The 25,174-nt window shown below is 34.2% G+C and overlaps 1 protein-coding gene and 2 pseudogenes across 1 annotated transcript; all 3 read right to left on the minus strand.

Moving 5' to 3' along the window:
* Positions 1-1,409: 1,409 nt before the first annotated feature.
* Positions 1,410-2,348, minus strand: LOC101394824 (olfactory receptor 2AP1-like). Its single transcript, XM_004429463.1, has one exon. It carries the CDS (start codon positions 2,346-2,348, stop codon positions 1,410-1,412), a length of 939 nt encoding a protein of 312 aa, XP_004429520.1.
* A 12,081-nt stretch (positions 2,349-14,429) lies between these two features.
* LOC101394556 (olfactory receptor 10A7-like) lies at positions 14,430-15,322 on the minus strand (annotated as a pseudogene).
* A 1,294-nt stretch (positions 15,323-16,616) lies between these two features.
* Positions 16,617-17,589, minus strand: LOC101403834 (olfactory receptor 9S13-like; annotated as a pseudogene).
* Positions 17,590-25,174: the final 7,585 nt, after the last annotated feature.

The raw sequence follows: 25,174 nt of genomic DNA on the forward strand, positions 1-25,174 counted from the left end.
TATGATCAATGTTCTGATGATGATATTTAAAACAACAAATGACAATCAAACAGGTGGACTAGTGAGTCAATTACCTGTCAATCTAAATAACTGACAAAGTAACAAACTAACTCACTTAACATCAATTATGTGTGAGGCATTTAGGTGTTTTTTGATGTAATTATGGCTAGGTGCATATGAATTGACAAGTTCTACATTCTCAATCCTCTTTCTCCTCCGTGGTTCCCAGGGCACTCTTTTAGGATCTCTGCTACTTAGTAGATTCTCCATTTTAGATGAATGAGTGAATAATTCAAGAGTATAAACTTGGCTCTAATTAACTATATGCTTTAGTAAAAGTTTGTTAACATCTCTAAGACTCAGTTTTCCCCATCTGTATCTTGAAGGGATTGGAGTAGAAATACTTATAGCCTCTTTAAATTTTAAAATTACCTATGCTATCAATCTGGTCAATGTATTCTGAAAAATTAATATGGATAAAAAAATCTTCAGAAAATGTCAGCTTTTACTTGTGATGGTTACCCTGCCTAAGAATATCAAATTATAAACATTTTAAAGTTTAGTATAAAATTAGAAAGGATATGATTTAAAACTTTAAAATCATTAATACCCTGGATAATGTTAATATAGTATATTTTGTATTCTTGTATGTGCAAACTGGAACAACGACTAGGCACAATATTAAATTATATGAAATTTGCTATAATGACATATTTCTAATTAGCTTAAATATGAATCATCCTTTTACTTCTTTCACACATTCAGTCAAAGAGTTTAATCTGTGTATAAATCATCATGAAGCATTTTCCCCTCGACACTAAAACAGACGTATGTTGATATTCTCTTCTTCAGAATTTTCTCATTTCAAATATTGAGTACACCCTGTTCTCATTAAGTGATCATTGTGGAAAGACTCAGGTTTAACTCTGAATATTATAATTTGAAAATAACCAACTTTATATCTATTCACTAATATATTACTTAAGCTACTATTAACAAGCTAAAGTAAGGTTCTCCAGGGTGTGTATTTAATGATTCAGTTACAAGTACAGAGATTAAAGACCATATGGTAATGGATAAGATAAGAAAAATTCAGCTGTATAAAAAAATGAGAAGTCATATTTCCAATCCTGACTTTCTCTCAAACCTTTTCCTTAAAAGTAAGGTACAAATGAAGAAAAATAGTCCCAAAGTATTAAAGCACACACAGAGACACACTGGGACTCTAAAGTTTTAAGAACAGTAAAGTGATGATAAAAAGGCTTACTTAAATAAGTAGTTTTACTGTCTCCAGGTTCAGATAAGAATACTAATGATAAAATATAGAAAATATTTTTAAAATGCAATAATATATACCTACAGTCTTCCAAACATTTATTATCTATTTTGATAATGAACCTCAGATCGTTTCACTTTCTTGAAAAAATCGCTATCTTCCTGACTATGTCTTTGAAGGCTATTTTCACTTGCTTGTTCCTTAGGGTATAGATGAAAGGGTTCAACAGAGGGGCAACTGAAGTATTTAAAAGAGCCACATCCTTATTAAAAGTTGCTGCATCCTTAACAAAGGGGTTTACATACATAAAGATACAGCTTCCGTAAGAAAGTGAGACCACAATCATGTGAGAAGAACATGTAGAAAAAGCTTTTTTTCTTTGCTGAACAGAGGGGATTCTCAGAATTGTCCTGATAATGTATGTGTAGGAAAGAACCACGAGCATCAATGTGAGGATGAGGGTAACCGCAGCAGCAACAAACTCAATCACTTCTATGAAATGTGTCTCTGAACAGGATAAATGCAGTAAGATAGTGTAGTCACAGCAATAATGATTGATGATGTTGGATGCACAGAAAGGCAGCTGGAGAGTCATTATATAGGGCACAATGACAACTAAAAAGCCGGAAAACCAGGAACATAGGACAAGATGAATGCAGAGTCTCCTGCTCACTATAGTTGTGTAATATAGAGGTTTGCAAATGGCGACATAGCGATCATAGGACATGGCAGCTAAAAGGTAAAATTCGGTTGCTCCCAGAAGGATGACAAAAAAGTACTGAGTGAAACAACCAGCAAAGGAGATTGTCTTGTCTCCAGTTCCAATGTTGACTAGCATTTTGGGAACAAAGATAGAGGTAAAAGATATTTCTAGAATGGAAAAATTCCGGAGGAAGAAATACATAGGAGTCTGGAGGCGATAATCCAGCAGGGTCAGAATGATGATGGTCAAGTTACCCATGACACTGAAGACATAAGCTAGCAGCAGAAAGAGGAAAAGCACAGCTTGAAGCTCGGCGTCATTCGTCAACCCAAGAAGAATGAACTCTGTCACTAATGTTTGGTTTCCCATCAGTAACTTCAGACAAATTAAGGTAAAAATAATAATAATGGTAAAGGTTGCAATAAAACAAAAGGTTTCAGATTTTTATAGAAATATAACACCAAGGTCAAAAACAATTAGAAATAAAATTCAAAACTCTGAATCTTCCTCTACCCCTTATTTTTAAAATGACACATACCTTTTGATGAAAACATTACCACATTTTCCTACTGTATTTGAGAACTAATAAAGTCCTGCTTCTTAGGGACATTTTCGGATACAAATCAATATTTATTTCTCACCATTTTCCCATTTGTTTATATGTTTTTTTCTTATTCTTTGTATTCTGATTTTCCTTTCTACATTACTGGATGCTGTCACATGTGCATAGACAAATCTAAAGCGAACTTAGAGAGTAGGTTTTATTTGAGATTTCTTAAATTATCCTTTTAACTCTGTTTATTAGCCAACAAAGTAAATATAATCCAAAGTATGAACTACAGGAATAATATTGAGCTTAGTTGTTCTTCTTTTCTGTTTTGTATTTTTTGCTTATTTCAATTTTCTCATTTTGAATAATATTTCTGTGCACTTACTGACGCTCAAAGCCTGGGTAGATTTTTCTCTTTTTTTCTTTAAAGTCATTCACAAGTTTGTTTTTTTTTTTGCAGGGAAAGTTTGACCTTGAGCTAACCAATCTTCTTCTTTTTTTTTTTGTTTTTTGTTGTTCCCTCCCCAAAGCCACAGTACGTGGTTGTAACGCTAGTTGTAAGTCTTTCTAGTTCTTCTATGTGAGCCGCCACCACAGCATGGCAACTAACAGACAGGTGGTGTGGTTCCACGATCAGGAAGTGAACCCAGGCCCCCGAAGGGGTGAATACCGAACTTTAACCATTAGACCATCAGGGCTGGCTCTCTAAATCATAATAAATTGTTTGGAATTCATATTACTTACAGTTCCTGCATCATAGCAAGGGCTCAATAAATGCCATCACCGTTTAATATAGATATATGGATTAGTCCTTGGTGACATAGTAAATCAAAACAGTCTCAGTGATTGTGCTTTCTTCCTGCACACACGATCTGCCCATCAACACATTACAGTTCCTTAAAAAGCCAGTTCAAGCTCGGCTCTCCATACAATTTTATCTAACAACCCCACTGGATGATAATTATTTCTCTTCTTCTTTACAAATCTTTACCAAAACTTAACACTGGGTCATAAAATCAAACTATTTAGTTTAGTTTATATCAAGTATGTACACTTTATCTGTCCAACTTTAACATAAATGAGTTGCCTACAAGAGCAGGCTCCTATTCCTTTATATTTTTTATACAGATGCCAGAAAATTGCACAGATTTGGTAAAAATTTGAATGCAAAATGTATTTTTGACTTCTCTTTAGACTCAGCCCTAATTTATGGAATGCTACAGAGTATTCATGCATATAGAAGCTCCAGTTAGGTTTATGCATACAGTTCCTCAGTATTTTCTTTTAATATTTTCCACATTCAGATATGAAGAAATATTCCTAAGAGCATACTTTTTCCCAATCAAGAAATCATAAAATCCTTTTCATTTTAACAATTGTTTCACTACGTACATTGGTGTATTTTCATATTATAATATATAACAAGTTATCAATAGTCACACATTTCATTTCCTTATCAAGGTAAAAATTCCAGACGTATTTAATACAGAAAAGGGGCAGTTTTGCCTGTTAGGAAGAGTTATTGTCTAGTAAAATTATATCAGGAAAATTTCAGCGTCCTAATATTATAACTTTAGCCAATTTTCACTTTTGTATAAAATTGTATATTTAAAGCCTATAATGAGCTATGCAGCTACCCAGAGTTATTATATTGAAAATTCTGTGATGTTAATGAATAATTAGATCAATGTATTAATAATGTAAATTTAACTGCCAATTGTAATTATGGCTCTCTATGACTAAATATATTATCTTGATGACTTTAGAATGAGTACAGATAAATGAGTTTGGGAAATTAAAAATTACAAATAACGAATTTTACAAAAATATTTTATATTCAGAGAAATATTAGGACACTACTTCCACTATGAAAAGATAGTTCATTAAATTGTAATATTGCCACAGCTAGTTGAAATAAATCTTGGGGATATGAACAATTGGTAATGATTTTCCATTTCTACATAAAAATAACTAGTGTGTCAGATATTTTGAAGATGTCAATGTAATCTTCCAGGTTGAGATCCTAGATATTAAGTAAGACTTAAAATTCTAACTTAGAAAGCAATTAATCAAGCAATTGTATTCACTAAGAAAATTAATAATTGGACCTTTTCGTTGTTTAAATAGTGGTTTTTTGACAAAACAAAAACTTTGTAGTTGATTCCTACGTAATAGAAACACTTTACTGAATGAATAAATACATAAGGGTTCAAAAATGAGAGGAAAAATAACATTTTTATATTAGTAAGCAGTCTCATCATGTATTAAATAAAAGATGAACAAAATGATAATTTTTATATAAGAAAAATTTATATCAAGTATATTTATTTTATCATAATAAAAGATGACAATCCTTTTAAATAAAGATTAGTGCCATTAGTGATATACATATATATAAAAAATCATATGTATATGTATATGGTCATATAATAAATACTTCATCCAAACAGAATTTATTTGGCAAAAATATATTGTCTTCAAAATCGTCCCATTTGCAACAACATGGATGGGCCTGGATGGTATTACGTTAAGTGAAATAAGCCAGAGAGAGAAAGACAAACACTGTATGATCTCACTCACATGCGGAATATAAAGCAACACATGGACAGAGAAAACTGTATTGTGGTTACCAGGAGCAATGGGGTTGGGGGGGTGGGCACAAGAGGTGAAGGGAGACATAAACATGGTTAAGGACAAACAAAAATGTACAACCCAAAATTTCACAATGTTATAAACTATTAAAAATCAATAAAAAAATATATATAGTCTTCAAAAGATTTACTGCTAAGACACTGGTAAAAAAAGATAAAGTTTATGTGTAGTTAAAAAGGTGTGGAAGAACTTCCCCAATCTCCTCTGAATAACTTTAGTTATGAATTCCTTCTCTCAAAGTAAAGTCATCTCCATGATGAATGATATGTAACTCCCATGTTTAGCTTCTATCTCCTTCTCTGGTGGACCCCAAAGCTTTTAGAAATATCTGTTGGTTTATGGAGCATTGTTCTAGATTACATTTAAGAGGAAAGTTAAGAAAATTGAATCTGTGGGACTTAGGAATGGGCATAGTGGAAAACCAGAAAAAACGTGATTTATTTTACCACTTTAAGCTTAATTCGGAGAGTATGGTGCAACATTTTCTGCCTGAAAATACATATAAATGCTGAAATGTTATGTTTTGAATTTTATACCTGTATTTGCTTAAATCAATCAAAATTTTACTTAACAAAATGTGCGTGCAGTTATGTCAACAAGCATACATGAAAGGGAAACAAACAAAACAATAAGGAGACTATACATCTCTAGTTAAATGCAGCTGTCACCGAACCTCTCCTACCTCAAGCAGGTGAATCAATTCTGCCTTAGATCGAAATCGCTCTTTTTGTGCCTGGTTGGAGAATATAAATGTTTAGGACCCATTGGGAAATGGTCCCTGGGCCATGAGAATTCTCTGCTTCAAAATGCTCAGGAATGCCTTGCTTTCTGTCCCAACAGAGATGAGTCAAATTAGCAGATAAGAGAAAACAAAGGCGGTCCTGTTTTAGAGCGTGTAAGCAGGTTGCAATCCTCTGCCAGGCCTTCCTTACCCTTCCAATGCTCTTAGAATTCGTGCATCACTATTTTTCTCACTCATTTTGCTCTATGTGAGTGGATACCTTGCTATTCCTTGATCACCCAAGCCCACCGCCAACTCAAAGGCTCTGCACCTGCTGTGCCATCTTTCAGTGAGGTTCTTTGTCCAGACATCACCTGACTAGCTCTCTCCTGTCAGTCAGATGTCAGAGTAGGTGTTCTTCAGGGGGAGCTTCCCTGACCATGCCATCCAAGGCAGCCGCTACTCAACCACTGTCTAACACCTTCACTCGCTTAGTATTTTATACATAGTAGAATATTTTATTGTTCACATCACTCCTAAATTGGATTATTTCTTTATTTGCTTAACTGTTTATTGTTTGTTATCCTCACTAAGTTGTAAGCTCCACTAAATGAAGGACTTTATTTAAGGCTGGATCTCTGGGACTTAATGAAAGTGACTAGGATATATTTGGAATCTTATATATTAAATGAATCTTGTTTTTTTTTACCTGAATCTTGTTTCATATCAATTTTCTCTAGGCTTGAGCTATCCCAGCATGCCATCTTGCTTAATCTTTTGTAAGGGATCAAAAGTCTTTGAATGAACTATTCCTGTTCTTCAAAGCAACCCAAAGATACCTAAATACCGAAAAAGGTAAAGTTGACAAACCAAAAACAGTTTGAGCAACTCCAAACAAGCATTTGATTTATATCAAGTATTCCAAGTATACTGATCGTAAAGGCTTTCTTAAATGGTCAGTTAGGAAACAGATTTCACCATAACGTTTCCCATTCAAGGGATAACATTAAAGGAAATTTGTAATCTCTTCCTGAAAAAATTCCTGATTAATATTTCTGATTAAATCATACGGATAAAAATGCAAACATCACAAACAAAATAGTTAACAGTTTTTAGAAGCAAACTAAATGCAGGAAAAATGAAATGCAATGTCAGGATTATACAGTTAAATAAAATATCACCTTTATAATTATTTTCCTAACTCAATCCTATTTTTTTTTCTTTTGGTGAGGAAGACTGGCCCTGAGCTAACATCTCTTGCCAATCTTCCCCTTTTTACTTGCACAAGGTAGTCTCTGAGCTAATAGCTGTGCCAGTCTTCCTCTGTTTGTTGTATGTGGGATGCCACCACAGCATGACTTGATGAGCGGTGTGTAGGTCCACTCCAGGGATCCAAACCTGAGAACCCAAGGCAGCCAAAGCATAGTGCATGGACTCAACCACTATGCCACTGGCCGGCCCCAATCCTATTTTTAAAAAATTATATACATGAATTCTAATTAAAGAGTTATATAGATGTTTCTTCTAATGTCCAATTTATGTGTGTAAATTGTCATTATAAACTCAATTTATTGATGAGAAATATATTCAACCAAATATATGTTTAAAAATCATCAAGTCTATAAGGTAAACACTGTTTACATAAATAAACTGTACAATACATAAACATTCAATGTTTATATCTATAAAGATATATATATGATACATATATACAAAGATACATCATGGTATATATGCTAAATATATCCATCTCAAAATTATTGTAATCAATAAAAGGCTTCTATATATACAAAGCAGAAATATGAGAAAATATTCTATGCAATTTTAACTTCTTCCAGGTAGCCATTAATTGCTTGCTTGATAACCACAATCTCATTTATTAATGTTAATGATTCCAATATTTTCTCAGGAAAACACGTCCATTTCACTCTTTAACCTCCCTTGATTCATATATGCATAAGTACCATGCTTTCCTTCTTTGATATGTTATCTTCTCATGTGACTTCTTTAGCAATTAATCTCATATTGTGGAATGATAAGTGAATTGCTCTAATGATAACTCATCTCCCTATATTCTCTTGGCCCTTTCTTTCAATGAAAGCCATGTGGATGCTGCCAAACTTTCTCAAAGTTCTTTTTCATTGAATTACTTTGCTGTTTGCTTCAACATCCGTATTCTTTGTAATAGCTTACATAAGAAATATTTACTACCTTCTCTGTATGCCTGTGGAAGTTTTAGGCAACTACCAGATTCTTTATGATACATCAGGGTGTTTTTATATACGTATATTCCCTGCAAGAAGGACATATAGCGTGATCTCTTTGCTTAGTAAATATTTATTGAGGATGTATTTAAACCAAACTAGATTTCTAAATTAGATACTCTGTTTTGTTGAAGTATAATTCATTTCCAACAAATTTCACATGTTTAAGATATACAATTTGATGGGAATTTGGTTATATACCTGTGAAAAGTTGACCGCAATCAAAACAATATACCCATTGAACGCTAAAAATTCCTCAAATCCATTTTTAATTCTTCCTCTGCTTCTACCCCATTCCCTCACAGCTACCTTATTTTTATAACTATAAGTCAATGTACATTTTAGAATTTTACACAGATGGAATCATATATTTTGTCTAATTTCTTTCACACAGCATATCTATGAGGTTCATCATGTTGTTCCGTGAAGCAATTGTTCGTTCCCGTGTATTTTTGAGTATTTTTCCATTTTATGGATATACCACAATTTGTTTAACCTTTCTTAGATGATGTACACTTGAGCATTTCCATTTAGGGCTGTTACAAATAAAACTACTATGAATATTTTTTATAAGTCTTTGCGCACACAGATGCTTTCATTTTTCTTGGACAAATATCTCAAAGTAGAATGGCTGGGTTGTATGATAGGTGTATGTTTAACCTGTTAACGAAACTGCCAAATTATTTCCAAAATTGTCACAACATTTTATAATCTCTACGGCTATATATAAGAGTTCCATCTTCTCCACATCCACACTAACACTTTGTATGGTCAATCAATTTAATTTTAGTCATTCTATTGGGTTTGTAATGGCATCTAAGTGTTATTTTAATTTAAATTTCCCTAATGACTAAAGATGTCAAGAATGTTTTCATGTGCTTATTTATTATGGGCATATGTTCTTTGGTGAGATGTCTGTTTAAATTTTCTGTCCATTTATATTACGTTGTTTGTCTTATTATTAGGATGTAAAAGTTCTTAATATACATTAGAAAAAATCTTTGATCTATTTTACAGCCATTTTCTTCAGTCTTTGGTTTACCTTTTCATTTTCATTACACTGTCTTTTTGAGGAGTATAACTTTTTATTTTGTAAAGTCCAATTTATTGGGTTTTTTTAAATTTTTCATGCTTTTTTGTGTCAAGAAATCTTTGCCAAATGAATATCACTGAATTTTCTCCAGAAGAGAAATATCCTGTTTTCTTCGGGAAATTTTATAGTTTTAACCCTTATATTTAAATCTATGAACAATTTCAAGTTAATTTTTGCAAAAAATGTTAGGTAAGGATCAAGGTTTATTATTATTTTGTATATGACTAGATATTGTTCTAACATTTTTTGTTGAATTACTAATCTAATAAACCTTTCTCTATTTAATTGTTTGGCATTTTTTTGAAAATCAATTGACCTCTTTGTGTGGGTCTATTTCTGGACTGTCTATCTGTTTCATTGATCTATGTGTCTGTATGTATACCTCTACCATAATGTCTTGTTTACTGAATCTTTATAAGTCTTGAAAACAGATAGTGTAAGTTCTCCAACCTCGTTCCTCTTTTCCAAAATTGTTTTGACTATTCAAGGTCCTTTGAATTTTCATTAGAATTTTAGAATCATCTTGCCAATTTCCAAAAAAAAAAAAAGACTCTTGGTATTTTGATTAAAATTGCATTGAATCTTTAGAACACTTTTTTCATAGAACTGACATAACAATATTGAGTCTTCTAACCCATGAACACAGTAATAGACATGTGAACAGAACAGGAAAACAAAATCCTGCACTCAGAGAATTTATATTACCTGGATGCACATTGATGTGTATTTAAAGAAAAAAGTCATAAGCATAGATATTCAAAGATGTATATTAACTTTATGTGAAAAAATTGATATGTACAAAATTACATGATCATCAGCCTCATCATATGCTGTCCTTTCTACTGCTTCCCATCCTCCATTCTCCAAATCTCTGGACAGAGAACTCTGTAATCTGTGACTGACTATCAGTTTCCTGTGTTTGGAATACACTTGTTATTCTTTCCATTTGTCTCAAAAGGCAATGAATTATCAGATATATCCTTTGTGATTTCTTTTTCATTCTTGTATTTTCAATCTTTCCCCTAGTGCTATAATATGGGGTTAACATTACACACTAGTTTTGCTACATAATATCCTAATTGGTCTCTCTGAATCAAGCCTGTATTTTGTACCACCCATCATCTCCATTCCTCTAATTTTAATGTTGTAATTTACCTGCTTAAAAACCACCCCGTTACCCACATACTATTTCTAATACATTAGCTGGATCTGGATTCTTCTATACTATGGCATAAACATACCTTTCAAATATTTTTTGCCATTAATTAACTTTGAACATTTTAGCAGCTCAAACTAGCAAATCTTAAGTCTTTGGAACATGATGCATGCATTCTCAAATACAAGATATTTCTAAGGATACCTTCCATACCACACACTGTAGCAGGATGAGGGGAAAATATAGCTGATTTTTTTTTCACTAGCTAGTAGTATATTTCCTTTTAGTGAATGAACTTAACTTATTTAATAAGAAGACATTACACCACTCATGACAGAATATAAAGTCCTAAGGATAAGAGTTAAAAATGGGTCAAGGCGGGACAGCCTGGTCACATAGTGGTTAAGTTCACGTGCTCCGCTTTTGTGGCCTGGGGTTCACAGGTTCGGATTCTGGGCACGGACCTACACACCACTTTTCTAGCTGTGCTGTGGCAGGCGTCCCACATATAAATAAGTAGAGGAAGATGGGCACTGATGTCAGCCCAGTGCTAATCTTCCTCAGCAAAAAGAGGAGGATTGGCAACAGATGTTAGCTCAGGGCTAATCTTCCTCACCAAAAAAAAAAAAAAAAGGCACAAGGATGTGATTGATAAATGAATCTGAAGTAGGAAATGAGTGAGAAAATCACAGTAACATCTCTGTGCTTCATTATCTTTGTCTGTAAAGTGGAGATCATATGAGCACCTACCTCACAGTTTACCGTGATGAATAAGCTTTAGAACAGAGATTGGCATATACTCAGCGCTATATGTGCATTAAGTTCCAGTATGATTCTCCTCTGAGCCTGCTCTCACATAGTAGATAGGTTCACTAGGGAAGGATTTATCGGCTTTGCAACTGTGCAGTTAAGTGCTATTCAGAAGGAAAAGGGACAGAGGACCTATTTTTTACCAATTGCCAGCTCTAATTTATCCAATTAAGCATTACAAGCAGAAAGAAAGATATTCGGATTTCTGTTTCCTTTGCATATTTTCACCTGATGCATCAGGGAATTACGATTTTTTCTTTTCTATAGTTTTTAAATACAGTATATAGTAAATGGTACATAATTGGTATTATTAATCACCTTTTTATTATAAACCTCAATGAGTAGATGAGTGTTTTATATTCTAAAAGGTAATGTGTAGAGACTATGCTGAGGGTAGTGATATCTGAAGACTAATGGGGTTGTTAGAATTATTTCCTAACTGAAGTTATACTTCATGCTGTGATCAATGTAGTATTCAGGTCCAGAATGTAAAAGAGTCCAAGTAATAGATAGAAAACAATGCTGGAATCTTGAGGATGGAGTTAATATTCAGGGAGACAGACAGTGAAGGCAGGAAGATTTCAATAAATCAAATGGGTAATAATAAAGTCAAGTAGAAGAAATTGGCTCTGTTACAATATGCGGATAACATTTGCAGTTTCTCTGAACCAAGCTTCATAGTGCGAACAATTTCAGTTAGATTCAAGAATGGATCTGATAGATGTAATTCTTAATTGCGTTACCCGGAATTGGTTATGCATCTGTTATCACTTTGCCATTTCTACATAACAAATCTCCCCTAAACTTAGTGTCTTAAAACAACAAGCATTTATTATTGCCCATGAGTCTATGGTTCAGTGAGGCAGGTCTGCTGATCTGGACTGGGTTCTCCCAGATTTGGGGGAATCAATTGGCTGTAAGCTGGTCTAGAGTGGCCTCAGTTGGGAATGAATGATCTGTGCTTCATTAGATCTCTCTACTTGCAGCAGGCTATCCTTGTCTTGTTCTCATGAGAATTGTGTGGGTGCAAGTAAGAGAAAAGATCTATTACATGTCTTTCTCCTAGCGTCTGACGGTTGTCAACAACCCTTGGTGTTCCTGGCTTCTAGCTGCATCACTCCAGCTTCTCCCTCTGTCTTCACATGGCTGTCTTTCCTCTGAGTCTGTGTATCCCTATGTTTCTAAATCTCTCTCTCCTTATGTAATGACACTACTCATTGGATTTATGGCCCACCCTAACTTAGCATAACCTCATCTTAAGCTGGTTACATCTATAAATGCCCTTATTTCCAAATAAGGTCACATTCACAAGTATTCCAGGTTAGGACTTCAACATATCTCTTTGAGGGTGACAGAATTCAGTTCACTACAGTGATCATATATATTTTGTGGAAAGTGCCTTAGAGAAATCAAATACTCTAATTATCGTTAGAAACATAAGACTGTAAATTCATAAAATATATAAAAGCCCAATCTATAAACAAGTGTATGAGCAAAAGAGAAAATGCCAATTGACATGCAAACCAACTAAGCTTCATTCTTTCCTTTTTCCCTCCACTATCTGCATTCCCTTGTCAGGAACAAAGCATGCTTCTTTTTCAACTTAAATTAAAACTGCTTTTGCAAATTTGCCCATGAAAATTCCTAACCCATCTCCCAAATATTTTGCCATTTATAGACCATATCTTATTATTTATTGTTGTCAGATTTTTGTATCACATAATTTTAGAACCTTCTCCTTTATAGATGATCAAAGTGAATGTCAGATAGTTTGTATCTTCACCAAGGTCTCCAAGACAGTTAATGAAAGAATCAGAAATAACACGTAAGTTATTATTTTTATTTTATTTTATTTTCAGACTTCACTAGTTTTATTTATTTTCTTCCAGTTTTATTGAGATCTAATTAACGTATAACACTGTATAAGTTTAAGACACACAGCATAGTGTCTTGTGAAACCATTGTGAAATGGTTACCACAATAAGTTTAGTTAACATCCATCACCTCATATAGTTAAAGAAATTTTTTTTTCTTGTGATGAGAACTTTTAGGATTTACTTTCTTAACAACTTTTGAATATACCATACTATAGTTTTATCTATAGTCATCATGCTGTACATTGCCCTCTCAGTATTCACTTATGACCAGAGGTTTATACGCTTTCACCACTTTCAGCCAATTCCCCCACACTTACGCCCTGCTCCTGGTAACCACAAATCTGATCTCTTTTTCTATGACTCTTCTTTAGACTCCACATATAAGTGAGATCATGCTGTATTTGTCTGTATCTGTCCGACTTATTTCACTTAGTATAATGCCCTCAAGGTCCATTCATGTCACAAATGTCAGGAATCCTTCTTTTGTGTGGCTGAATAGTACTTCACTGTGTGTGTGGGGGGGAGTGTGTGCCCGCATATTTATTTATTTATATCACATTTTCTATATCCGTGCATCTGTAGATAGACACTTAGGTTGTTTCCATGTCTTGGCTATTGTAAACAATGCTGCAATAAACATGAGGGTGCACATGCCTCTTCGACATAGTGATTTCGTTTCCTTTGGATATATACCCAGATGTGGAATTACTGGAATGTATGGTAGCTCTATTTTAAATTTTTTGAGGATGCTCCATACTGTTTTCTATAGTGGCTGTATCACTTTACATTCCCATCTACAGTGCACCAGGGTGTCCTTTTCTTCACATCCACACCAATATTTGTTATCTCCTGTCTTGTTGATAGCAGCCATTCTAACAGGTGTGAGGTGAGAACTCATATTGGTTTTGATCTCATTTTCCTAATGATTAGTGACATTAAGCACCTTTTCATGTACCTGTTGGCCATTTGAATACTTTCTTTGGAAAAATGTCTATTCATGTTCTTTGCCCATTTTTCAATTGGATTATTTGGGTTTTTTGCTATTGAGTTGTATGAGTTCCTTATACATTTTGGATATTAACCCCTTATCAGATATATGATTTACATATATTTTCTTCCATTCCATGGGTTTTCTTTTCATTTTGTTGATTATTTCTTTTGCTGTGGAGAAGCTTTTTAGTCTGATGTAGTCCCACTTTATTTTTTGTTTTATTGTGTTTGCTTTAGCTGCCATATCCAGAAATCATTGCCAAGACTCATGTCAAGAAGCTTTTTCTCTACGTTTTCTTCTGGAAGTTTTATGGTTTCAAGTCTTACACTCAAGTCTTTAATCAACAACTTCATTATTCCTTAGGCTGTATATGATGGAGTTTAACATAGGAGTGATGACAGCGTAGGACAATGACACTAGCTTCTTGCTCTCGGGGACTGGTGGAATTTGGGCCGTAGGTCGGTCAAGCTGGCTGTTCCATAGAAAAGGGATATCACAATAAGGTGTGATGAACAAGTGGAGAATGCTTTCTGCCAACCAGTAGCAGAGGGCATCCCCAAAATGGTTGTGATAATGCGGGTGTAGGAGAGTAAAATGAGGGAAAATGGAAACATAATAAATAGTAGTATGGAAGTGAGTCCTTGTATTTCATACATAGATGTATCCTGAGTGACCAGTTTCAATATTGGGGGACCATCACAAAAAAAGTGGTCTACAGTATTTGGTCCACAGAAAGGAAGGGCCATCATCCAAGCTGTCTGTAGCATAGAGACAGGAACACCAGACATCCAAGAGAATGCTGCCATCCACAAGCATAGGGACCTATTCATTATGACTGAATACTGGAGAGGGTTACAGAGGGCCGCAAAGTGATCATAAGCCATCATAGAGAGGAGGAAACATTCAGAGCTGCCAAAGAAGAAGTACATTTGGGTACCGCAGCCTACAAAAGAGATGAGTTTCCTTGGGGACACTAGAACTACCAGCATCCTCGGCACCATGACCAAGGTGAAACAGACATCAAGAAGTGATAGGTTTCAGAGAAAGAAGTACATGGGTGTGTGAACAGCGGGATCCACACTGGTAACTGTGACAATAAGGAAGTTGCCCGACAAGGTGAACATATAGATGACCAGGAAGAAAACAAAAAGAGAACCTTGCATCTCAGGGTTGTTTGTAAAACCAAGAAGAGTAAATTCAGTGACTCTGGTGTGATTTTCACAAGTCATATCTTAGACTAATTTCTCTCTAGGAATCAAAGTATGTGACTATCAAAGGATAGTCTTAAATATAGATGTAATCTCAAAAATATCAATAAAATCCATAAAAGCATCTCTGATGTCAGTTGTCTTACCATTCTATTTCTCTGAAGCACAGAGAATGTTTTCAATAAGATAAAATCAAGGGAAAAGAAATATTTTGCATGAATTCTACTAATTGCTGATCATCTAAGGTACAGTTTTTCTCTCATCAACAGTCATGGTCTGCAGATGATATTCTTCATCAGATGCCTGCTAGTTTTCAGGATTAAGTAGAAATAGTTTAGATTGATCATATTTAAAATAAAACCATCTACTAATTTTTAAAAATAAATCCAGTTGTTTGATTTCATATTGTTGAATTCTAAGTGTTTTTTGCATATTTGGGATAATATTCATTTATCAGATGTGTCTTTTGTAAAAATTTTCTCCCAGTCTGTGGCTTGTCTTCTCATTCTCTTGACATTGTCTTTTGCAGAGAAGTTTTTAATTTTAATGAAATGTTGAGTTTTGGCTACATCAAGTTACTGAATCTCCTGGTACATCAATTTCCTCATTTGAAAATGGTGATGAAAATGATACATGGCATATAGTACCTGTTCCTTGTGTATCGGATTTTATTTTTATAAAATACATCATTTTATCTTAAAAAGAAAATGGAAAACAAAAATTAGTGGAATGTTATTGACATACATTTTCCATATGATGAATTGCTTCTCAAATAATATACCATGGGCCCCCTTTTTATACAAGTAGTAACTCTAAGGGTGATACTCCTTGAAAGATAAACCTGGATCTTTGGGAAAGACTAGGACCTTTACTCAAAAGTGTTCCATGTAACCATTACTATTTTGTTTTGTCACATTCGCAATGAAGCTGTTATCTTTTCCAAACAAATATCATGCACTAGCTTTGTAGAAGAAAAAAGTTAAAGAATACTTCACACAGATGTAATATTATTCTAATTATTACATAGCAACATCTCTTAATATTTACTTCTTAATCAACGTAAAATTAAAATAAAAATATTAGCACCACAACCCAAATTAAGAATATATGATGCTCTCACATATTCTAAGCAAATAAAATAATGATGCATATACCTATATTATTAGAAATGTTATTTTGTAAAACTTAGAAAAATATTTGTTGCCATATATATAAATATCTTGATATAGTAATTTTACAAGAACAAGGAGAACTAGGACCCTCAGGAAACAAAATTGCCTATTATATAATGGTTTTACACATATCAGTGAGAGAATCATTTCCTGCATAATATTCTTTTCTCTGCATCGTTCATATCTCTGTTTCTCAGACTATATATCAGAGGGTTTAGCATTGGTATTATAAGTTTGTAAAGAACAGCTACCGTCTTGCTTTGCTCTGGCAAGGAGATGGCCCCAGTTTGGGCGTACATGAAGAACACAGTCCCATAGAATAAACTGACCGCTGGTATATGGGAGCAACAGGTGGAGAAGGTCTTACTTCTGCCATGATTCAAGGGGATCTTCAGGACACTGGCGAGGATAGAAGCATAGGAAGCCTGAATGACAGTTGTAGTGGTGATGATGACGAGAGCAGAGAGAATAAACAGTAAGATTTCATTCACAAAAGTGACAACACATGAGATCTTGGTCAGGGCTGGGACATCACAGAAAAAGTGGTCCAATCTGTTTTCTGCACAGAAACACAAACTGAAGGTGAAACCTGTTTGTATCATGGAGTTGATGCATCCACAGATATAGGATCCAGTTATCAATCGAACTCAGACTTTCTGGGACATGTGCACAGGGTAAAGGTGAGGGGAGCAAATGGCTGAGAATCGATCAAATGCCGTGACAGCCAGGAGAAAGCTTTCAGCTGTGACAAACAGGGCAAAGAAGAAAAAATGGGCTGTGCAGTCATTGTAAGAAATGTTCTTTTCATTTGACAATAAGTTGGCTAAACTTTTTGGAGTGGGGTAGCACTCCCAAAATGGTGGGGTAGCACATCCCACAATGACTGTGGGGTAGCAGAGATCTAAATAGGACAAGTTTCTAAGGAAGAAATACATAGGCATTTGAAGTCTGGAGTCCAACTTAATGACAATTATCCTGCTGATATTTCCCACCACAGTAACCATGCAGAGCAGCAAGACACTAGGAAGAAGATATCTGTAGCTTTGGAGGAGTTCTGAACCCCAGCAGAATAAACTCAGTCACTTCTGAGTAAGTCCTCTTAAGCTCGTTCTTCATAGCTGAGACATAGTTAGAACTGGAGAGATGGTAAAAATGAAAGGAATGAGTGATCAGAATACTTTTTTTAGTAGAAATAAATAGGTACTAGCATCGAAAAAAAATCTTGTTTCATGTCATATTGTACCCAATATTTTACAAAACACCAATGAACATAAAGAACAGTTACTATTTTTAAAAAGTCTTCCTAGTGAAGAGTTCAATCTGATTGGTTAACCTTTTTAGATATACTTATTTGCAAATAATGCAGATTTGCTCTCTAAGTGTGTTTTAGAAAAATGAAATTTCTAGGAAAATGGGCCTTATCACTTACAAAAACGCTGGATTCCTTAAATTCATATTTTACATAAACAAGTCTCTGATTTCAACACAAAAATTGAAAAAAAAAAAAAAAGATGTAGCTAAAGCTATCTAAAAGAGAAGAGCATCGTGAATAAAGAATTTAAATATAAGAGATAGTCCCAAGGATGAATACTACTACTTATCTTAGTAAACACTCTACTATATGTGAAATCAAGTACATTCATGAAGAAAGAAAAGTATGAAAAGAAGGAAACCTTTGTTTAACAGGAAGTTTTTTCTGCAGCATGGACTGCATTTCATCATCACTTTCACTTCATGGCTCAAATTGCAAAGATGAACAAGTACTAGCAAAAATTGTAGCTTATGTCTATCTCTCTTTTTCTGTTTTTTGGATTACTGTACTTTTTCATTGATTAAACCAACAAATCGACCTGGACTGGGTCCTGAGAGAAATTCTCTCATGAGGAGGGAAACCAAAGTGGATGACATTTCCTCTGTAAGACATTAACTAGGGACTAAGGTCTCTCTCACTAGTAATGTACTTGGTACCATACTACAAAAAGAACAATGAAAGAAGAGTTTATTAATTAGTAAACACACTAGACTTTTAAAAATTAGAAGGGCTGTCTAGAGGACATGAGAACTAACCTTCTACTTAAAAACAAAATAATAGAAAAACACTTGGTTGAGAAGTACTTCATTCTTCTTTTATTTTCATGATTTACACAGAGAGACATTCATGATTTTTCCTTTGAATGGATTCCAACCCTTAATTTTAGAAATTCATTTCTTGTCTTTGCTGTAAATACATCATACTTGTATTGAAAGAAAATTAATATAGAAAACAAACTAGATACTCAATGGAAGAGTTGGAAAAAAAGAGGAGATTTTGAAGTAACATAGAGATTAGCAAGAACAGGCAGTCATACCTCCATCTATGATTTCAAGGCACAAGAATAGGTGGTGTTAAAATGTCCTAGAAGCCTAGGAATTTCTTCAAGAGTGTGAACCACGTTGGGGTTTGCCCACTAGGTGCTAGAAACAAATAGGGAAACACTACAAGAAGTATATTGAAAGAGAAAAAAATTCCCTCTTCATACAGTCTCAGTTCTGCCATTGTCCTGTGAAAGCACCATAGACAATAAGTCAATGCATGAGGGCAACTGGATTTGGCCCACAGGCTATAGTTGGATGACCACAACTCTGGAATGTGCAAAGATTCCTCAGCTAACATGTTGGGAAAGAATCTTACATAAAATTCAAGACTTTCCACAGTCATGTTCTGTGTGTTTCAAAATATTACTAGAGATCCTAGTTCATTCTGATATTTCCCTTTAACTAGAACTTTCTTTGGTATTTCTCATAGTGCAAATTTGGCATAATGTATTCTCTTAGTTTCCCTTTATCTGAAAAGTTCCTGATTTTGCATTCAATTCTGAAGTGTATTTTCCTGGGTATAGAATTTTGGTTTGGTCTCTCTCCTATCTGTAAGCACTTGAAAGGTGTTGGTCCATGGTCTTCTGGTTTGAATTATTTCTGACAAAAGTCTATGCTCTAACTTGTATTTGCTTGTACCTAAAGTCTCTTTTTCCCTCCTGCTATGTTGCCAACGTTCTCCTTTTGACTTGTTTTAAGAAATTATTTTCTGATGTGTCTTTATTTGGATTTCTTTCTGTTTATTCTGCTTGAGTTTTTGTGAATTTTCTTGAGTCTGTATGTTTATAATTATCACTAACATTGAAAAAATTTTTGCCCATTATAATTTCTAATTTTTTTCTGGTCTCTCTTCTTCCAATTATATTAGTAATATTTTCTTAGTTCTCACTGCATATCTGTAAATTTTTTTCTTTTTAACTCTATGCTTGTGTTTCATTTGTTTCTGTTTCTATGAGTTCAAGTTTAAAATCTTTTCTTCTTGATTTGTTTCCTTTTTCTCAGTAATTACAGTCATTCACTGCTTATTGTCCAATATCTGAAAATAGTTGGTTTGTATATTTTCTCCAAAGTTAGTTTTTTGTCATGGAAAGCAAATCTTGTGGTAGTTATTCTTTAGGAGAAGATGTGAAACATCGTAAATTCATTATTTTTTAAATGTTAAATGATATTTAATTTTTTAGTATAAACACCACTTCTATGATTTTATTATTCTTTATATTTTGAAATATTTTATTTGTTAATATTCTGTTTAGAATTTTTGAAGTTAAATATATGAGAGAGATTTTTATTTTGACACTATGAGACTTACGGCAGACTCATAAATAGCGTCAGGAAGTATTTCCTTTATCACTATTCCTGAAAGAGTTTATGTACGAATAGTCTTATTCCTTTATTAAATGTTTGGAAGTAAACACTGGTGAACCATTTAGGCAAGGACCATTCTTCATGGGAAGGTTATTTATAAAATTTAATTTCTTTAATAGGTACTTTAAAATTTATATATTTTTTGTGTGTGTGAGGAAGACCAGCCCTCAGATGTGAGCTAACATCTGCCAATCCTCCTCTTTTTGTTGAGTAAGACTGGCCCTGGGCTAACATCCATACCCATCTTCCTCCAGTTTATATGTGACGCCGCCACAGCATGGCCAGACAAGCGGTGCGCACAGGTGCGCGCCAGGATCCGAACCAGGTTGCCAGGATCCGAACCAGGGAACCCTGGGCCGCCTCAGCGGAGCGCGCACATTTAACCCTTCTGCCACCGGGCTGGCCCCATATATTTCTTTTTTATATATCATTTTGTTCTATTTAAAATATTTTTATTTAAAAATCATCAATATTGGTAAAAATAGTGTTTATTACATACTTTTTTTTAATAGTAGGAGAATCTATAGTGATATCCCATTTTTATCCCTAATGCTTTTGATTTAATGTTCCCAGTTTACCTTTGCTAAGTTGGCTACGGTTTTGAACATCTTACTAATCGTTAAAAGAATCAAAGTGAATATCCTATATTATCCATATTTTCTCTATTTCACTAATTTTTATCTAATTTATTTACTTTTGTTTTGTTTTGTTTTGACTTGCTGTTTTCTTTTTGCAGTATCAAGGTAGAAGATTAATCTAGATGTTCCTAGCTTTCTCCTTTATAATATTTACCTATGAGGCTTTGTATAGTCCTCTAAGTACTTCTTTTTCTGCATCCCAGAATTTTGGATATATCATAATTTATTATGATTTCATTTGATTTCTTTTTTATCCATGAGTTTTTAGGAACTGTTAATTTTTAATGTCCATACTCATCGAGTTTTCTAGTTTATCTAGATTTCAATCTTCTAACTTTATTGAGGGTTTCTTTATGTCCCATCTGTTGTGAGTGCCAGTAAGTATTTCTTATATATTTATAAGCAGTAGCATGGTGTAATTGCTAATGCTGTTGTGTGAAGTTTAAAGATGAGAAACAGTATATTGGAATCTGGTACATTTTATAGATACACAAGTCCACCCCACGTGCTTTCTAGTTGGAGATATTGGAAAGTTAAAATGTCTGTTGCTACTAAGGTTCTTAACACCGATTTTGTTCTACCAATTAGATCCACACAAACTCAGCATTTGGAAGGGGATCAACTTTGTGTTCTTTTTGACCTTTTCTACCAGTTAGGAAGGTTGTGGAAACAGGTGGGCTTTTTCTGCAGGAGTATTGAATCCCCAACTTCCTAAAGAAGCAATTTTGATGGATGAGGCAGTAGTGACATCTTTTTGCATCTATATATCTGATCACTGGATCAGAGATATGGTGCTGTGTTTTTAAATCATACCTTTAATGGTAGCCCTCTTTGCGAATTAATCCTATATTGCTCTAAGGGTCATTACAAGAATGTCAGCCAGAAGTTCTTCCAGCCCTTCCTAATTTGATAGGCCTCAATTCACCTTAATGAATATTTTCCTGTTTAAAGTACTTAAACTGCTTTCTTTTCCAACATTGACAGAACTTTTACTAATACTGTTATAATAAGGCGAAGTTCTGGCCCCATGTCATTTTGCTATCTATACACAAAAAAATTCCAGAAAAAATCTAGAAATAATTGTCAATTAAAAGAGGGATTTTCTGGAAATAGGATTACAATTAATTTATGGAAATATTGATGAAAACAATTACATCCCTAAAATATTAGGTTCCTTAAATACAGTATTATGTCTCTGGTTTAAATGTAATCTTTTAGTCACACGGAAGTTTTTTAAGGAATTTTTTTTTATGGATAGATTTTCACTTCTGTAGTGCTTTTTTTTTTCAGGGAAAGAGTCACGCTGAGCTAACATCTGTTGCCAATCTTCCTCGTGTTTTTCCTCCCCAAAGCCCCAGTACGTAGTTGTATACCCTGGTTGCAAGTTGTTCTGTTTCTTCTATGTGAGCTGCCAACACAGCACGGCAACTGACATACAAGTGATGTGGTTCTGCAATGGGGAAGTGAACTCAGGCCACCAAAGCTTTGAGTGCCAAACTTTAACCACTAGGCAACCAGGGCTGACAAGGAATTTTTGAATATAGATTTAAAATAATTTTTTTAATAAATTTAAATGTAAATGAATATATTTAAAAAGTCTTATAAATATTTTTAACAAGGATTTTCTTTTTATTTTTTGTTTACTGGGGTAACATTGGTTCATAAAATTGTATAAATTTCAGGTGTACATCATTATACTTCTATTTCTGCATGGATTACATCATGTTCTCATGTTTATCACCCAAATACTAATTACAATCTATCACCACACACATGTGCCTAATTCACACATTTTGCCCTCCTCCCCACTACCCCCTCTGGTAACCACCAATGCAATCTCTGTCTCTACGTGTTTGTTTGTTGTTGTTATTATCTACTACTTAATAAGTGAGATCATACGGTATTTGACCTTCTCCCTCTGACTTATTTCACTTTGCATAATACCCTCAATGTCCATCCATGTTGTCACAAATGGCTGGATTTCATCGTTTCTTATGGCTGAGTAGTATTCCATTGTGTATATATACCACATCTTCTTTATCCATTCGTCCCTTGCTGGGCACTTAGGTTGATTCCAAGTCTTGGCTATTGTGAATAACACTGCAAAATACAGTGGTGCATGTATCTTTATGCATTGGTGTTTTCAAGTTCTTGGGGTAAGTACCCAGCAGTGGAATAGCTGGATCATATGGTAGTTCTAGCCTTAATTTTTTGAAGAATCTCCATACTGTTTTCCACAGTGGCTGCACCAGTTTGCACTCCCACCAACAGTGTATGAGAGTTCCCATCTCTCCACATCCTCTCCAACACTTGTTGTTTCCTGTCTTGTTAATTATAGCCATTTTGATGGGAGTGAGGTGATATATCATTGTAGTTTTGATTTGCATTTCCCTGATAGTTAATGATGTTGAACATATTTTCATGCGCTTGTTGGCATCTGTATATCTTCTTTGGAGAAAAGTCTGTTCAGGTCTTTTGCCCATTTTTTTAATTGGGTTGTTAGTTTTTTTGTTGTTGAGATGCATGAGTACTTTATATAATTTGGAGATTAACCGCTTATCAGATATGTGGTTCGCAAATAACTTCTCCCACTTGTTAGGTTGTCTTTTCATTTTGCTGATGGTTTCCTTTGCTGTGCAGAAGATTTTTAGTTTGATGAAGTCCCATTTGTTTATTTTTTCTATTGTTTCTCTTGCTTGGTCAGATATTGTGCTTGAAAATATGTTGCTAAGACCGATGTCGAAGAGCATATTGCCTATGTTTTCTTCTAGAAGTTTCATGATTTCAGATCTTACATTCAAGTCTTTAATCCATTTGGAGTTAATTTTTGTGTATGGTGTAAGGCAATGGTCTACTTTCATTCATTTGCATGTGGCTGTCCAGTTTTCCCAACACCATTTGTTGAAGAGACTTTCCTTACTCCATTGTATGTTCTTGGCTCCTTTGTCGAAGATTAGCTGTCCATAGATGTGTGGGTTTATTTCTGGGCTTTTGATTCTGTTCCATTGATCTGTGTGTCTGTTTTTGTGCCAGTACCATGCTGTTTTGGTTACTATAGCTTTGTAGCATGTTTTGAAATCAGGGAGTGTGATACCACCAGCGTTGTTCTTTTTTCTCAGGATTCCTTTAGTTTTTCGGGGTCTTTTATTGTTCCACATAAATTTTAGGATTCTTTCTTTTATTTCTGTGAAAAACGTTGTTGGAAATTTGATAGGGATTGCATTGAATCTATAGATTGCTTTAGGATGTATGGACATCTTAACAATGTTAATTCTTCCAATCCAAGAGCACAGAATATCTTTCCATTTCTTTGTGTCCTCTTAAATTTCTTTCAGCAATGTTTTATAGTTTTTGGTGTACAGACTTTTCAGCTCTTTGGTTAAGTTTATTCCTAGGTATTTTATTCTTTTTGTTGCAATTGTAAACGGGATTGTATTCTTAATTTCTCTTTGTGATACTTGGTTGTTAGTGTATAGAAATGCAACTGATTTTTGTATGTTGATTTTGTATCCTGCAACTTTACAATATTCGTTTATTACTTGTAAAGTTTTTTGGTGGATTCTTTAGGGTTTTCTATATATAAAATCATGTGATCCGCAAATAGTGACAGTTTCACTTTTTCCTTTCCAATTTGGATCCTTTTTATTTCTTTTTCTTGCCTGATTGCTCTGGATAGGACTTCCAGTACTATGTTAAATAGGAGTGGTGAGAGTGGGCATCCTTGTCTGGTTCCTGTTCTTAGAGGGGTAGGTTTCAGTTTTTCACCATTGAGGATGATATTAGCTGTGGGTTTCTCATATATGGCCTTTATTATGTTGAGGTACTTTCCTTCCATACCCATTTTATTCAGAGTTTTTATCATAAATGGATGCTGTATCTTGTCAAATGCTTTCTCTGCATCTATTGAGATGATCATGTGATTTTTATTCTTCATTTTATTAATGTGGTGTATCACGTTGATTGATTTGTGAATGTTGAACCATCCCTGCATCCCTGGAATAAATCCCACCTGAGCATGGTGTATAATCTTTTTAACGTATTGTTGTATGTGATTTGCTAGTATTGTGTTGAGGATTTCTGCATTGATGTTTATCAGTGATATTGGCCTGTAATTTTCTTTTTTTGTGTTGTCCTTTTCTGGTTTTGGTATCAAGGTAATGTTGACTTCATAGAATGAGTTAGGGAGCTTCTCCCCCTCCTCAACTTTTTGGAAGAGTTTGAGAAGGATAGGTATTAAGTCTTCTTTGAATGTTTGGTAGTATTCACCAGGGAAGCCTTCTGGTCCTGGACTTTTATTTTTGGGGAGGTTTTTGATTACTGTTTCAATCTCCTGACTGGTGATT

This window comes from Ceratotherium simum, chromosome 17 (assembly GCF_057802395.1).
Source record: "Ceratotherium simum simum isolate JZ-2026a chromosome 17, ASM5780239v1, whole genome shotgun sequence".
Classification (NCBI taxonomy): Eukaryota; Metazoa; Chordata; class Mammalia; order Perissodactyla; family Rhinocerotidae; genus Ceratotherium; species Ceratotherium simum.

What these genes read in the sequence shown, in the direction of transcription:
- LOC101394824 (XM_004429463.1), bottom strand. Translation starts at nt 2,348, where the DNA reads ATGGGAAACCAAACATTAGTGACAGAGTTCATTCTTCTTGGGTTGACG.